The 15,620-nt window shown below is 42.4% G+C and overlaps 1 protein-coding gene across 1 annotated transcript in view; it reads right to left on the bottom strand.

Annotated features, from left to right (window-relative positions):
* The window catches only part of adgrv1 (adhesion G protein-coupled receptor V1), a gene marked incomplete at its 5' end in the record, with an annotated part of 99,592 nt that overhangs the window by 57,225 nt on the left and 26,747 nt on the right, over window positions 1–15,620 (bottom strand). The window contains 32 exons of the mRNA XM_080045759.1: window positions 126–361; window positions 495–680; window positions 866–1,004; window positions 1,129–1,252; window positions 1,390–1,510; window positions 2,055–2,219; window positions 2,354–2,533; window positions 2,627–2,809; window positions 4,119–4,295; window positions 4,846–5,048; window positions 5,495–5,750; window positions 5,888–6,034; window positions 6,833–7,037; window positions 7,457–7,679; window positions 7,784–7,906; window positions 8,608–8,872; window positions 8,989–9,069; window positions 9,197–9,343; window positions 9,455–9,636; window positions 9,774–9,901; window positions 10,014–10,192; window positions 10,542–10,807; window positions 10,925–11,066; window positions 11,448–11,586; window positions 11,678–11,756; window positions 12,782–12,869; window positions 13,208–13,371; window positions 13,532–13,711; window positions 13,831–13,930; window positions 14,181–14,311; window positions 14,848–15,057; window positions 15,304–15,613. Of these exons, the coding sequence (XP_079901885.1) occupies window positions 126–361; window positions 495–680; window positions 866–1,004; window positions 1,129–1,252; window positions 1,390–1,510; window positions 2,055–2,219; window positions 2,354–2,533; window positions 2,627–2,809; window positions 4,119–4,295; window positions 4,846–5,048; window positions 5,495–5,750; window positions 5,888–6,034; window positions 6,833–7,037; window positions 7,457–7,679; window positions 7,784–7,906; window positions 8,608–8,872; window positions 8,989–9,069; window positions 9,197–9,343; window positions 9,455–9,636; window positions 9,774–9,901; window positions 10,014–10,192; window positions 10,542–10,807; window positions 10,925–11,066; window positions 11,448–11,586; window positions 11,678–11,756; window positions 12,782–12,869; window positions 13,208–13,371; window positions 13,532–13,711; window positions 13,831–13,930; window positions 14,181–14,311; window positions 14,848–15,057; window positions 15,304–15,613 (5,459 nt within the window). The remainder of the gene's footprint in view (window positions 1–125; window positions 362–494; window positions 681–865; window positions 1,005–1,128; window positions 1,253–1,389; window positions 1,511–2,054; window positions 2,220–2,353; window positions 2,534–2,626; window positions 2,810–4,118; window positions 4,296–4,845; window positions 5,049–5,494; window positions 5,751–5,887; window positions 6,035–6,832; window positions 7,038–7,456; window positions 7,680–7,783; window positions 7,907–8,607; window positions 8,873–8,988; window positions 9,070–9,196; window positions 9,344–9,454; window positions 9,637–9,773; window positions 9,902–10,013; window positions 10,193–10,541; window positions 10,808–10,924; window positions 11,067–11,447; window positions 11,587–11,677; window positions 11,757–12,781; window positions 12,870–13,207; window positions 13,372–13,531; window positions 13,712–13,830; window positions 13,931–14,180; window positions 14,312–14,847; window positions 15,058–15,303; window positions 15,614–15,620) is intronic.

The raw sequence follows: 15,620 nt of genomic DNA, 5'->3' as shown, positions 1-15,620 counted from the left end.
CTACAGCCCCGTTTGTGCCCCTCTGTTTTGAACAATAACACTCACTACCTGTTGAAGCTATTATAAACAGTCCAACCATCAGTTATGAAAACAGTTAACCTCATCCATTTTAAGTTTTTTTTTACCTGACATTGACTAGGTCCACCTCAGTGATGTTGAGAAAGAACATCTCTGGCCCCTCTGGAAGACTGTCATCCTGAATACGCAGTGTGACGTGCTGTGAGGTCTGGCCTGGGGTGAAGAGTAGCCGTCCAGAAGCTGGAGCAAAGTCAACTCCACTGACCGCTGTGCTGCCTGAGGTCTGATAGGTCACCCACACACTGCCCATACTGCCTAAGGAGCGATTAACTGTCACATTGAGCTGCGGTATAGGGAGAGAGGAAACCATTTTAGTTTTGGGTTAAGGTTTGTAACTACACCATATCCGACGTGAATAAATTGCGGGTATATAGCAAAACTATATATATGCATCTGTCTATTTTTGTTGATCTCACCGTTCCCTCCTCCTCTGTCACGCTGATTTGTTGCCGGGTGAAGGAGAACAGGCCAAAGGGGTTGTCACTCGCTGCCATTATAATATTGGCATGCTTGGCTATGGGGCTGATTTCCAGTCCAGAGGTGGCAGAGGTCACTGTAAGCTGGTATTCACGGCGCTCTTCTGGGAGTTGATCATCTAGGACCTGGTGTTATGGTAGATACGAAAAGGGACATTTTTTAAGGAAACCACCCAAAAATCATTATTGTGATAAAAAAAAGTTGTCAGTGTGTGTGTATTCTGCAATGCATCGATATAGACAACATCTGCATTTTCAGTGAAATCAGTTTATATACGTACATATATATATTTTTCCTTTTTCTATATTACCTTGAGAATAATGGTGGCAGCAGACTGCCTGTCTCTCATAGTCACAACGCCAGAGAGTGCTTCAAACTCAGAAATCACAGCTGGAGTGATGTTCCAGTACACTTGGACCTCTCCAAACACACCTGGCCCTCTCACAAGGCTAGGGGGGGGGCACACACACAAATAAACACAATGATTTATTTTACATTACATTCTTGATTACTAAACATAGGGAGTGAATTATAAAGCTATCATTTGTATTCCCAGGTTAATGTTTATCTCACCTGAGCACGGCACTACCATTGTAATCTCCCTGAGGTTCTCCAACAAGGATGTTCCTGGAAGACTCTGCTATTCCAACGATCCCCAGAGCTGCCTTGTCCGCCCTGATAGTGACGGTTGCGAAGCCTGGAGGGAGAAAATGACAGACAAAGAAAGTGAAAACAGATGAGGGAGATGGATAGGGATACTGCATTACTGAAAAAACACTGCACATCTCTTCGCTCAACTAATGCACAGGCAATGGGACCTTTTTTCACACATACCATTCAAAGGGTCGATGACAGCACCACTCTTAGCGGGAAACAGCCGGACAGTGAAATGCTCGTCTCCTTCCAGCACAGTGTCAGTGAGGGCTCTAATCACAAACGTCTTCATTGACTCAGTCTGGAAAATATGAAAAGTGTAGCAGACTTTATTGAAGGAATTGGGACATGCTGTGCAGTAGATAAAGATAAAATATAGAGTATATATTTCTTAAAGCTATAGTGCATAACTTTTTCATATACATGAATGTCGGTTACCGTCAGGCCATTGCCAAATGAGTTGACACTAAGTTGATTAAGCCTATCAGCTCCACAAAACTCTCTCTGTATTTCTCAGTATGGCAGCATTTACAAATTGGTGTCACCCCCCTGACACTGGCACAGGAGCTCAGAAAAATCCCAAGAGGCACCCAAGAAATGTTTCAGTTGTTGATTCTACTGCTAAGAGAGAGCTGGACATCCAGCAGAAGGAATAAAATCCATGCGCAATCACCCAAGGCTTACCTCATGTAGACGCGCCGCCAGTGTTGTTATTACTCATGAATTTCTCATTGGAGCGACAGAAGTTACACACTATAGCTTTAATATCATTTTGCAGACTTACTAAATTATTCAATTGAAGAAGAATTTGTAACAATATGAGATGGGACAGTATCAATGTGTACCTCAGTGAAGACAAGTGTTCCATTTAAAGGTGAAAGGTCATCGGTAGCCTGATCTTCCAGCTGCCACACCAGTGTCACTGCCCCCTCACCTCCCGCACTACGCAGCACGGCTAGTGTCGCCACGGCAGCAGGATCATCCTCAAACTCTGGCTCGCTGACAGTAACCTAAGAGGGGATTTAGTAAGGTCAGTATTTGTGATATCGGAAAAAAGCAGAAATACTGAGCCTTCATGCTGTATATTATTTATATATATAAAGAAAATTAAACATTGGATATTATTATAGGTTATCAGACTCACCTCTAGTTCCTGAAATCCAAATCGTCCGAGAGGTGAGTCGTTGGGTGGAATGCTGATAGTCACTGAGGTCACTTCTCCCAGTCGAGCGCCACCAATCACACGCAGTAAATTCACTCTGAAGGTCTCTGAAGTCTCCACCAGTTGGTCATCAAAGATGGTGATGGTAATCGTGGCTTCTCTCTAGAAATATCGGCAAGGAAACAATAAAGTTAGCACCTTGGAAGCTGTATGCAATTGCCTGAATGTGGAGACCCTTATTGTCATGGTTTTTACCTGCCCATCTTGAAAGGTGATGTTCCCCGATATAGGGCTGAAATCATTAAGATCTGCAGTGATTGGCTGAGCCTCCCAGTAGACGACCAGTCTTCCAGTTGTACCAGCGAGTCGCACCACCGACACATACAGTATGTTGTCTGGTGGTGGGAGCTCATATGCCAGCACCATTCCAGGGATGTCCTGGAATAAGATATTTAGAAACAACGTTTAATAAGGATCAAATATAATAAGTCATTTTATATCAATAAGTTGCTTTAAGTCTTTTTTATGTGTGACATTTGCATTTGTTGAGACATTTTAGTCTGATGAAGCTCTCTATGTGCCATAGCGGAGGTTCACAAACTGCACATCAGATATTTATTTATTATTATTCATTATTATTCTTCCGGACGATTACACACAATACACAATTTTCTCTTTGCATATTCATACATATTACTTTGTGTTATCGTCCGAAGGGTGGCAGGAGAAGCCAAAGGCTTATCAGGTCCCGCCCCCACTGCCATAAGATTCAGATACACAGCTACTGATACAGTTAAAAAAAAATTTTTAAGAAGATGCATTCCAATACACAGACAATTTTAGGTCTCCTTATTCATTGCCAGTGTACAACATACATGCTTTCCATTTTCCTCTCTGCCTGTGACAATGCAGATAGTGATATGGCCTTATCCATTTCTTCTCTAGTAGTCTAAACACATCTCCAAAAGTATTCAAAACAGTCAGTCTGTCTACTGACCTCGGCTGCAGTCCCATAACATACAGTGTATTTACAAATTCAGTCAGTGAATGAGTTTTTTTTTTTTAAGTAAATCAATGTTTGTATCCCCACAGATAAATATCTTCTTTTGATTTGCATTTGAAAGTAATTCTCCCATGTAGCTATTCTATGAAGTCTTCCATTTTTGAATCGGGTGTTCTGTACACACAGCTGATAGTTAACATGTATCTTTCATTTGAATTTCAATAGTCACACATTCCATTAGGTTATCAATTGCAGAGCACATTGTATTTACGATTTCAAACCTTATATTTTGACACAAACCAGTTTAGATCCCTTTAGTTCAAAGTCCATGCTTTTGCCTTCTTTAATCCATGTTTCTGACACTGCAATGATGTTGAACTGGTTGGAGAATTTCTGTAGATATTCCTTAATTTGTGAAAAGTTTGTGTAGAGACTTCTGCTATTAAAAATTAAAGATGGACAATTTCACATTTGTTTGAAAGCATCTGATGAATTAATCCTCAGTATGGTAATGACAGTCTCTTTTTCCGATAGTGTAGAAGTGATTGTCTGGGTCAATGATTTCATTTGGGTCCGATAATAATGATGAGCTAATAACTCCAGACTTTCATGATCATTTATCCAAGCGGATGTTTTGCTCATTCTCGCTGCTTGGGTTGATCAGATCCTCGTCCCTCCGGAATTGATATCAATTCTTAAACCACGATTAGGATTATTTCTCAATCATGTTCATGTTGCGCTCACCTCAGACACATTGAACTGCAGGATCCCTCGAGGGTCATCATTCTCCTGGATGGTGACCTCTGCTACTTCCATCCTAGGCCTCTTCACACTGGGCTGCCCTGCTCCCACTGAGCCACTCACCAGCTCAACACTGGTGATGTTCACCAAGAAACCCTCTGCCAGCTCGGGGATGTCATCCTTACAAACACACACACACATTTACATATGCACTAAATAATCAGAAACATTCATGGGTATATGAACAGATGCTGTCTCTTTCTTTCTTCTTACCAACCAATTAAATTCAATTAGATTCCATTACAAAATTTTGATTTGATTTTTGATTTGATTCTTGCTTGGAAATGAAAACAAAAGTTAGCATTGCCAAAGCAATTGAGCAATAATAATATTTTTTTATATATATAAAATCAAATACATTCTTATCAAAAACTGTTACTGGGAGGTTAAAATGGTCACCAGAGGCTCTAGAATGTTACTGCTTAATTATTCAAAGTTAATTGTTAATTATTTATAGAAGAATGGAACAAGAGTAAACAAGGAGAGAAATTGTGGGATGTCTACCTCTAGCGATGAGGAAAGGATTGATATGTTTGTATGATCACAGTCTTTTCTTTGCACTTGCTTTCTTTTATCAGACAGAGGAACTTTAAGTTAGTAGATGCATTAGTACTATTCCTAATATATTATTCTTAATAAACGTCTCTATTACTCAATGTTCTCTCTTTACCGGTAGGATTGTGACAGTGACAAGGGCCACAGTAGCACCATGTATCATGATGATGGTGTCATCTTTAGGGGTGTAGTCCTGTCCTGCAGTAGCCTGGTTGGAGGGAGGCTGGTACAAGGCCGGCCTGGTCTGGTAATGGATTGCCACTTCACCTGAAGAGCCCTGCTCCCTCACTATAGAGAGAGTCACATTGACTGGAACTCCTACAGGTTTGGAGAAAAGGGAATGTTACATAAACCAATGTAAAAAGATGGCACTAAAGTTGCTCCGTCATGTCACGGCAGATGGTAATAACAACCTGAATTGGTAGAAATCCCATACAGTTTAGTTAAATAATATTCAAAAGGCCAGTATTTAGGTATGCTTCTTCGACTTCTCTGACAATTTGGGCCGGCCTCCAATAAACAGATTAAGACAAATCCTAACTTGCTTCACATCCTGGAAATCACTGCAGATCCTCTTTACAGTAAATCTCAAAGTGCGATTCCTGTAAAAGCTCCTTGAGTAACCTCATAAAAAAAATAAAAATAAAAAAACGAACACAAACACGCAACCGGCCCAATGAGATCCCTTTGCACTGTGATCCAGTAATAACATTACAGACAATCATCATTCATTTATTCATTTCTCTCTAAACAGAAATCCTTACTCTGCGGTTCTTGTGTTAGTGTAAACTGGGAGTCCAGATGCCATCCAATCACCCCGTAAGGAGAACCATTTGGTAGGATTGTGAGTAGAGCTTGTGCCCTCTGCTTGTCAATGACTGCAGCCTGTGGTAGGTCCTGCAGCCCCACAGTGGTAACATCCATCAGGGCAATAGTGACACTCTCTCTCAGCTCTGGGACACCATCGGCTATCACAGTCAGTGAGATGATGGCCACCGACTGGCCCTCCGAAAATGTTACCTAGACAATAAAAACTCATTTTGACTTGTTCCACAAATTGACACATCAGTTTAATTTTGCCATTGCCTTTTTTCAACATGTTGTCAATACATATACAATTGTGTATTAAGTATGATATGAGGATAAGAATGACTTACCACTCCTGAAGTGGGGAAAATGTCGGTCAGACTACCATTTGCAGCCCAGTGAACAGTCAGTCTGCCAAAGGTCCCTCTTTTCCTCTCCACGCTGAGAGAAATTAGATTATTTTGCTCCAACTCCTCTACCTCCAAAGATAGAGAATTCTGCAAAAGACGTAACAACAATGTTTATTTTACAATTGTGGTAATGATTTAAACATGGACTACAGAAAGTGACTTAAAGAGGACCTATTATACTACTTTTCTGGTCTTAATTTCTTGTTTTACACTGCTATAGAGCAACCTGACACGAATCACATCACAAAAAACTATGTAGATTTTCGGGAAGCTCTTTCTCTTATTTTGGCGATCCAGCACGTCCTGTCAACACTTGAGTGTGTGTGCTTCGGCAATCTCCGCTCCCTCCGCCTGTGCATCGGCCATCTCCGCTATCCTCCCCCCCTCCTGCAAACCCCACTCCGTTGTGATTGGGTACCTTCCTTCCGGAACACTTTCAGTGGCGGGAAGCGCGAGCATGGACCTATAAGGGCGCGAGGCAGACGCGAGGCAGACGCGAACAGGGAAGTGACAGCATTACCATACATGGAAACATCCGCGTGGTGACTTCACAAAGTTACATGCGACGTCACAAAGTTACAAAGGGTAGACCGCTTTGAAGACGCGACTTCTCGACTGGCTAGAATAGTGTTTAGTGCTCGGCACAGACACCCCAGACGGTCAGCAGGGAATACGTCGAAATGCATGTAAGTCATTATTTGATAATTTAGTATGGTTAAGCATGACTATGAATCATCATAACAACGTTTATAGGTCATAAAAGTCAAAAAGCATCATAGGTCCTCTTTAAGGTTTGACACAATGGCTGTAATACCTTGTTTAGGACTGCTCAACATTATGGACAATTGCACAAGCTGTCTAATATCAAAAAGTGTATCTGCTTACCTGAGCGAAGCCAATGACTCCATGGGCATCATCGTTAGTCGGGACAAAGACAGTCACCTGACCGCCAAATCCAATCTCTGCTCCGCCCTTTGGATTCTTCAGGCTGACATGGAAGAACTCCTGCTCCTCTGGGATGTCATCATCTATGATGTTCACCGCTATCTCCAGCTCGCTGTCACCTGGTGCAAAGTGCAACTCCCCGAAACTGAATGTGAGGAAATAGAGAAAACAAAACGCCTGCATTATTAAACAATCCTGCCTCTTAAAGTGGGAGTCAGCGATTCTGGAGAATGCTTCAGTGAATATCTCCTCACGATACGCTTCCTGTACTTCCTGTGTGCACGCCGAAAAGAAACCTAGTGTCAATACACATCTTTGGCTCTGTAAACGGACCTGTTGCTATCTAGGCCGCCATTTTGTTTACATACCAGTTTACAGTGCCTAGGCTGTGTTTCAACACTAGATTTTTTCCAGGGCACATAAAGTACTGACATGTAGCAGATCTTGAGGAGTTATTCACTGATTTTGATTAAAAAGCGTGTCAACAGGCATTCTCCATAATTGCTGAATCCACATCTAACAAGCCTGTCTGTGACTGACCTTAAAAAAAACCGATGTGGGTACCTGGGTATGAAATCAGACTGATTGGAGACAGAAGTGAATTCATAAACAGTGGAGCCATTCTCCTCAGTAGAAGCCAAGAGGGTCTTGGTGCTGTTGAGAGACGGCACCACTAGAGAGAGGAAGCTGAAGGCTGCAGGGACCCTCAGGATCATGGCCAGCAGGTTGACGTCAGACCTCCAGGAGTAGAGGGATGATCCGTTTCTCCCAGCGAGCAGGACATGAGCTATGAGGGGGAAAAAAAGATTTTATAAGGATTTCTGGTCGATTGATTTTTATATTAGAACCGACCATCACAACTGGATAAAAACCATGACATTCTGAGCTTACTGATCCCAGAAGGAGCGGTGAAGGGGTGAATAGAGGTGAGGCCTGGGTGAGGGATGGACTGGTAAAGCTGCGGTAAAGGTTGCCCTGTGCTCCACTGTAACACCTCACAGGATGGAGCGAGACCTGGAGGGAGATACAAGGACGCACATAATCACACACACACACACACACACACACACACACACACACACACACACAGAATGACTTTCTTTTTCGCTGGAATAGCACGTTCATGTGCAGTAAGGACTGGGCCGACCGACACACCCAAGACCGACAAATTACAACCTCTGACTGAGTCCTTCTGTGGCTCTGCTCTGCTCCAAGCCGAGGCCTTTTCCCGTAAAGCCACAACAGGTCCCGACCAAGAAAACTCACCACTTTTGCAGACTCAGACGGATTATGTCTCATCAAAATACACAGAGCGTAGTATAAACATATGATCAGGCCCACACTGTGAAGTTTGTCATCTTAGTTGAGACAACAGAACAAGGCTGTTTTGTCTGCAACGGACACATGGTTTCTGTGTGCCTTCTAATGTATCGCCAAATTGTTTGTGCTATCCTTAACCAACATCTGACCACTGCAGAATCTACTAAAAAGTACAACCACAGGCAATAGCATCTCATTATTGCAAAAACACAACCATCTTCTCAGCATTCGGTAGACTTAAATGCACTTGCCATCTCTGCCCAACCGTCTTTTGAAAGAACAGGCTTGTACATTTTAAATCTACAAATTGTTCTTACTTGCGTTCGATTAGAAAGAGATTGACGGTATGCAAGTTATTTAAATGTGCAATTTCACATCAAAGCAAGATGGGTCACCTTCAACGACAACCAGCAGCAGAGTGTCATCGGCTCTTGTGTTGATGGCCTCCACCTGAATGGCTCTGCCGTTGAGTTGGAGAGGCTGTGGATTCTGAAATCTTCCGTTGGTCCACTGAAGCAGGAGGCAGTTGACAGTTTGTCTGTTTATGCACACCAGTAAGTAGGGAACAGCTGCACGAGTGAATGGAGTTACACTGAGGATGTCCTGTTCCAAGTCAAGCGTCTGCAGGAGGGTGAAGGAGCCTCCAGCCCAAACAAAAATCTGTAGCATTAAAACAAAGGAAATAAATATCTAAACTTGATTTCAGTTAGACAAACAAATTCATCCAACTTTAAAAGACTAAAGAACTGTTTGAACAGTGGAACGGGTAGCCTCACCTGGCTTGATGCGATTAGATAATCTCTGCCTTCAGTGGAGAAGTGTTTCACATCCAGAGCTTCAACACCTAACGTTTGTTCCTAAACAAATCAGATTGTCTCAATAAATCATGAAGTGATAATGACAATGGTATGACAATACCATGGTGTTACAGTATTGTGCTAAACGTGAAAGCAATGTTGCATCATGATTGGGTTCCATACTTACCAATGTGATATTGAGGTCGTTTTGCAATTTGAAGATACTAAGGTTGGCAGCAGGGGAGAAGGGAGGGCCACTATGTGTGATGCCTATGTAAGTAGAACCATTCACTGCAAACCCAACACAAGAGCTCGGGTCTGGAATCCTTACAAACTGTAGGCACCAAAAAACAGAGAAAGTTTTTATGCTGACGATGTCACTTTCTATGTTTTTACCGTAGGCATATCATGTGCGTGTTTAGGGACGATGCTATCGTTAGCTTACCTCTATTGGCACAAAAACACCCTGCCATCTGTACAGAGTGGCTAAGGTGTGGGAGGATCCAACAGCGGGCCTCCTATCCAGCCTCATAGCCAGGAAGGAAGGTCCTTCTGGAAGGGAGCACCAAGCAGAGGTGGGGTTGCCCTCAAAGCTCTGGTACACACCCATCACTGAGAGTTGACCATCTAGAAGAAAAAAAAGAATGTAAAAAGAATCATAATTGCATTGCTTATTGGAAGGAAAATATGAATAAAGGAACAACAGGAGAAAAAAAATGGGAGGAGTTTGGGTGACTTTGGATTAAATCACTTAATTGTCCTACCAGAGGCAACAGCTGTATCGGCCTGGGTCTCCCATTCCACACTGACGGCTGTCTCCAGACCATTACTGCGAGACACAGTGAGGAAGACTGTTCTTCCACCTTCTTCTGCAACCACTTCTGTGTTAGTTCTGTACAGAAAAACACATATTAAACAAGAGCACATAACCATGTGTTTGCATTAGTCTAGCGAGTGTGTCATTATTCAGTTTTGGACACTTCTGTTGCAACTGTACTAAAGACCTGTTGATAGTGGGTCCGATGCGGAACAAGCCAGAAGGAGCCAAGTTCTCCAGGACGGTGATGAGAGTACTCTGGAGTTGTTCCCCCAACCGTGCACCTCCTGTTGGGCTGGACAGGGTCACTGTGAAGGTCTCATTCACTTCAGGCTCAGCATCCAGAACCGCCCAGATCTCCAGCATCTGAAACAACACGGATCATGAGACTAAAGAACTTTTGATGAACAATAAAATAAAATAAAATTCATTTTCAAACCAAAACAAATAAATACTGACTACTAATTTGCACTACAGAATCAGGTTTTTTTTTTTTGCCAAACAAGTTTTTACATACAGTAATTTTCCTTAGTACATTTCTGCATATAATAAACATAGAGAAGACAAGAAAGTAAATAGAAAGTACTGCAAAGTCAAGAATATAGATAGGAAATATAAACCTTTCCAATAAAAACTATTATAAAATATACGTACAAATGCCTTTTTTTTGTTATATCCTTCTAGTGCATGCCAGCAAACATCTACTTTCCCTCACCTTAAATCTGGCTCCATCCTCCAGTACAACGAACCCTTGGGCTGGCATCAGATCGCCCTCTGCTAGACTGCCGTTGGCATCAGTGATGGTAAACTGAACAGTAACGGCGCCAAATGTGCCTTCCTCAGGGTTCCGGACCACGTACAGGGTGGCCACACTCTCACTCAGCCCAGACACAGACGTGGGCTCCCTCAATAAGAAATGCTCAGTGGTGTTGAAGGAAATGACGCCATGTCCATCGTCGCTGGCCAGGATATTCACAGTTGCTATAAGAAAACGGAACAGATGTGGGTAAAAGGAAAAAAATATCATTGTTAACTACATACGTACACTATGGGGAATCACAAATTAATTGCTTCAGGATTTTCAGAAGTTCCATCTACCTGTGGTGTTGGTGCCCAGCTCCAGCCCGGGGGAAGGTTGGGACAGGATGAGCTGGAATCTCTCTGCTCCCTCTGGAACTGTATCGTCGATGATCTGCACATCTACAAGCTTGTGCCTTTCGCCGTCAACAAAATGGAGCATCTGGGTGTAGAGAGGACTTTTCAGTTAAACAAACTGCTACTTCGTGTCTGTGAAGACTCTCAGTCATTCAGTTCATGGTATATCCATAGGGGTTAAGTCAAAGGCCACCTGACTTTTTTGAAGCCCCTTCCTGCTCCCATGACACTCAAAACGTCTCAGAGAATATAAAAAAGTCCAGTTCCCCTCCATTCAGCTCAGCCCCATTGAATATGAATGCTACATATCACAAATACTATATGATGTGCTGTGTAAGTATGCATTGCACATCGGTGTCCTTGAGAGCCATGAAAAGCGCCTTTAAATAAAATGTATTATGATTATTATTATTATGTGTGGGTCTGTGATTGTGTGCGCATTGTTTGAATGCTTTGTATATCTGACCGTTTCACTGGTATTGTAGTCCAGTCCTTGTTGAGCTTCCAGATTTTGAGCATAGAAGAAAAGAGAGACGTTTCCGTAAGTCCCCTTGTTCCTGTAGGCCATTAGAGTCAGGACCCCTATTGTTTCATTCACTTCAAACCTGCAAGCCCAGAATACATTTGGATAAGAAAAATATTTTAATTAAAAGACCTACAAAGAAAATGTGTTATTTTTGAGTGCGCATTTCTTACATGGTACTTGTCCATTCAATGACTCCTCTGATTCCATCATTAGCAGCAATGCTAACTTCAGCCACCAAACCTTGGGTGTCTTGGGAAAAAGAGAACATACAAGGAGGAAACATATGATGACCATTTAGACTCCAAATGGTTTATGATGATGGTAGTAAAACGTTAAGCAATGGCGTCAGCAGTGACTTCAGGGCTGTAACTACAAAGCAAGCACCGACATCAAGATGTGCAGCAGGAAACTGTAAAGGATCTAACTTCTGTCATGGCACATTTGAGCAAAGGATTAGAGCTAAGCGTCTCCTGTAAGTGGCTTGCGAAGCTGAGCAGCCAAGTCTTTTGGGTGGACTGATTTACGACCCCCTGAATAGTCTTCTCCCATTCACTCTATGGCCAATACACTGGGAGGCCAGCTATGGGTTTAGTTTGGCATTCTCTCTGCTCACCACGCAGCGCTACTACGCTCCCAACAAATCCCTGGGCTTCCTCAAACATGGAAAGCATCAATCTCCCCATCCGAACCACATAATGACTGCTGCCAAAAGAGCGGCCGTGTGTTTACTGTGTGTCGCCATGCATAAGGCCGATCGTATTCTGGGAGCCTCCAAGTGCTGCTCTGCCTGTAATGTTCTGTCTACTCATCACTTTCTAAAGTTACTCATTCATAAATTGGACTGCGGTTTGGATTATGCAAAAGCAGTAGCAGCAACCAACTACCAAGCTCTTTCGTGGTGAATTCTGACAGTCGACTAAAATGTTGTTGTTTAATGTGCCATACAGGAATATTCCACATCAAACTAACTACATGACATTAAAGGCTAAGCTTGTGAACATATGACCAGGCAATATTACCTGGCAATGTGCAATACGCAACATCTACTCATCAAACAGAGAACATTTTGAGGAATTGTAAAAAAGAGAAGAAAAAAAGTGATTTTATAGAAATATACAATATACATAAAAAAAAGTCAAACAATGATGGAAATCAACCAAGAATATTACATTAAATGTAACAATGAAATGGCACTGCTTTCTACAATGCCCAAATGAGATAAAATAAACTCAGTATACAGTAGATCAGCACTAATCTGCCATAACAATCCATACCTAGTTGGGGAACAGTGGAAAGGGTCGTGATGAGGACTGCTGATGTTATGTTAACCAGGAAGAACTCCTGCAACTCTGGAATGTCGTCCTAATAAAACAAATGGAAAACAAAAATCTTTAAGATTTCACATTCAAATACATTTGCTTCAACAAAGAAGAGCTAGCATCAGAAAGGAAGAAATAGCTTTATGAGATCAAATATTAATTTGTCCTCTTGTTGAAACAACATTACATTGCTCTACCAAGGATGTATTAGGTAGACCTTATAGAGCAATCAAGAAGTTAAAAAAAATAGCACAGTGAGAGGAAAAATCATGCTGGACTGGTGTGTTAAAAGCCTTTTGGAGTCTTTTCAGACCTATCATCTTAGGTATGAAATTCAATTGACAGACAAATGAAAGAATGGAAGACAGCCATGGTCTTTACCTCCAGTATGTTGACAGGTATGGCAACAGAGGTCTGTCCATCCTGAAGGATAACAAAACCGGTGCCAGAGATGAAGTCTTGACCCGGCTCAGCGAGAGCACCCTCTACCTTGGACAGGTCTTGTAGAGAACCTCTTATAACCTCATAGGTGATATTAACCACTCCTAAACGCAGACATTTAGGTATATTAGTTATACAAGGTAAATAATAACAATGTAAATAATATACTTAACAAATTCATCTTTATATGGCTAGTTAGCACATAGCAAATGGTTGTTAATTTACTACACAGTTTTTTGTTCATACAGTACTTGGCCCACTAACCTGCAGCTCCAAACTCTCTATTGACGTAGATGTTTATAGTCCGGTCCCGTTCCTCTGTGGTCACCCTAAGGGATGAGGGGGCGATGGTCAGCAGGCCATACGGCTCATCACTGGTGTCCACAGAAAGGACTGCCTCACTGCCCTGAACATCTAGAGCAGCATGGCCACTAACCACAACACCTGTGTTCAAGTCAGGGGAAAGTAAACTGAATAAGAAGACTGAGCAGGGTTATTTTGAGGTACTGGTGGTTTTCTTGCACATGTATCAACAACAAAGATACTAAGAGCAGGTGCATTACCAAACGTCTGTATGTTGGACAAGGAAACCCTGTATTCATCTTTGTCTTCTGGCGTGGCATCGTCGAGAAGCTGCAGAGCTATGGTGTCATTCAGTTCTCCCTGTAAGAGACATCCATCAAACACATAATAATAACTGATGCAGACACTGAATTACAGCTTTACCATTCAAATGTTATCTTTTTTAGTTGGTTCTATAAACTCGGTGGTCGATACCTTCGACCGCCCTTCACAGAAGGACAACAATAACAGCATGCGGATCCCTGCAGGGCTACATCACATAACTGTGCAATAAATATATTTAACTATGATCCAATGATAAACTATTTAATGACTTGCAACTCGTTTTTACCTCAGCAAAGAAAAGTGTCCCTGAGGTTTGGGTGAAGGTCCGAAGTACACGGGGCCCTTGTACAGTCCAGTCCACAGTGACATTACCCAGACCGGGAGCCGTTCTCAACACTAATAAGGACAGCCTCTCACCTGTAATATTAAATATGATACAGTCATCCCTAACTCTCAATGCAAACGCCAGAGTAACCTGCGGTATTGGGTCTGGTTTTATCATTTCTTAATTGCAATACGTGAGATATTCAATACAATGACAGAAACTAAGCTTTAAATCATGTGTATTTGCAAATTAACAATCTAAGGTTATTAAGGCTGTCTAAATAAAGGATTACAAAGATTGATACATAATTTTAATTGCTTTTCTCACACTGTAGATGCCATTAGAGGTGACTCAAGGTATCTAATTGTATGGATTCTACTCAGGTGACATCAACCGCTCATGCATACACAATTTCAAGGTAATGACAGATAACCACGGGGCCCACCTGTCGCTTCACACTGCCATTACTACAAGCGCATTCCCTTACGTTTGCACTCATACATAATTAGGACACAGCTCTAGTGACAGCGAAATCATGTAAAGAATTGGAGTGATATTGTGCTTGCACATACATGATGCTACAGAGTGAACATCCAAACAAACGTGCAAATCCTAAATAGCCACCCACCCTCTCTGGCGATGACAGACCGTGAGGCAGGATGGAATCCTACTACCCCAGCCACATGGTCGTTGGCCAATATCACTATGGTTACAGTGTCCGAGCTGGGCAGGATTCGACTTCCGCCCTCCGTATTAACAAGACCAATCATGAGGCTCTCGTTGTCCTCTGGCTCAATATCATCTCTGATTGCTATCTGGACTGTCTTCTTCAGTTCACCTGTGGTCGGGGAGGATAAAGCACATGGAACATTGGTCAAGTGCAGTTATTTTAATTCTTCTCACTGCGAGCTAAATTCAACAAAACACCTTTTTAAACATTTGGTAAGGAACCCCAACGATACACTGGCTCTAGGGTTGACCGTTGATAGGAAGTTGTACCAAATAATTAATTCTGAGTAGACGTCGGAGAAGAATTTTTCTAATTCTTGATTGGAAATAATAAGAGTGAGAGTGAGCCACATACCATCAAAGACCAGAGTCCCTCCGGTCCCTGTGAAGTCAGAATCGGGTGTGGCCTTTCCTCCAACGAACCTCCACTCTACAGTAACTCTGCCCAAATTCCCTCCTCTTCTCTCTATAACCAAGGGCACCACAACCGTAGGCTCTTCTCGAACTTCTAGATAGAGCCCCTCATTAGTGGCATTGGGACTGAGGCTGTATATCAAAAACACGCCAAATGCATCTCCGTTCATCGCTATAGTGACCACAGCTTTGTCTGGCAGGCCAATCGAGGGCAGGTTCTTCTGCGCCACAGTCAGATTCATCAGTGCTACCTTCAAA

The sequence above is a fragment of the Ammodytes marinus genome (assembly GCF_949987685.1).
Source record: "Ammodytes marinus genome assembly, chromosome: 2".
NCBI lineage: Eukaryota > Metazoa > Chordata > Actinopteri > Uranoscopiformes > Ammodytidae > Ammodytes > Ammodytes marinus.
This window is presented reverse-complemented; position numbering and strand designations above follow the sequence as displayed.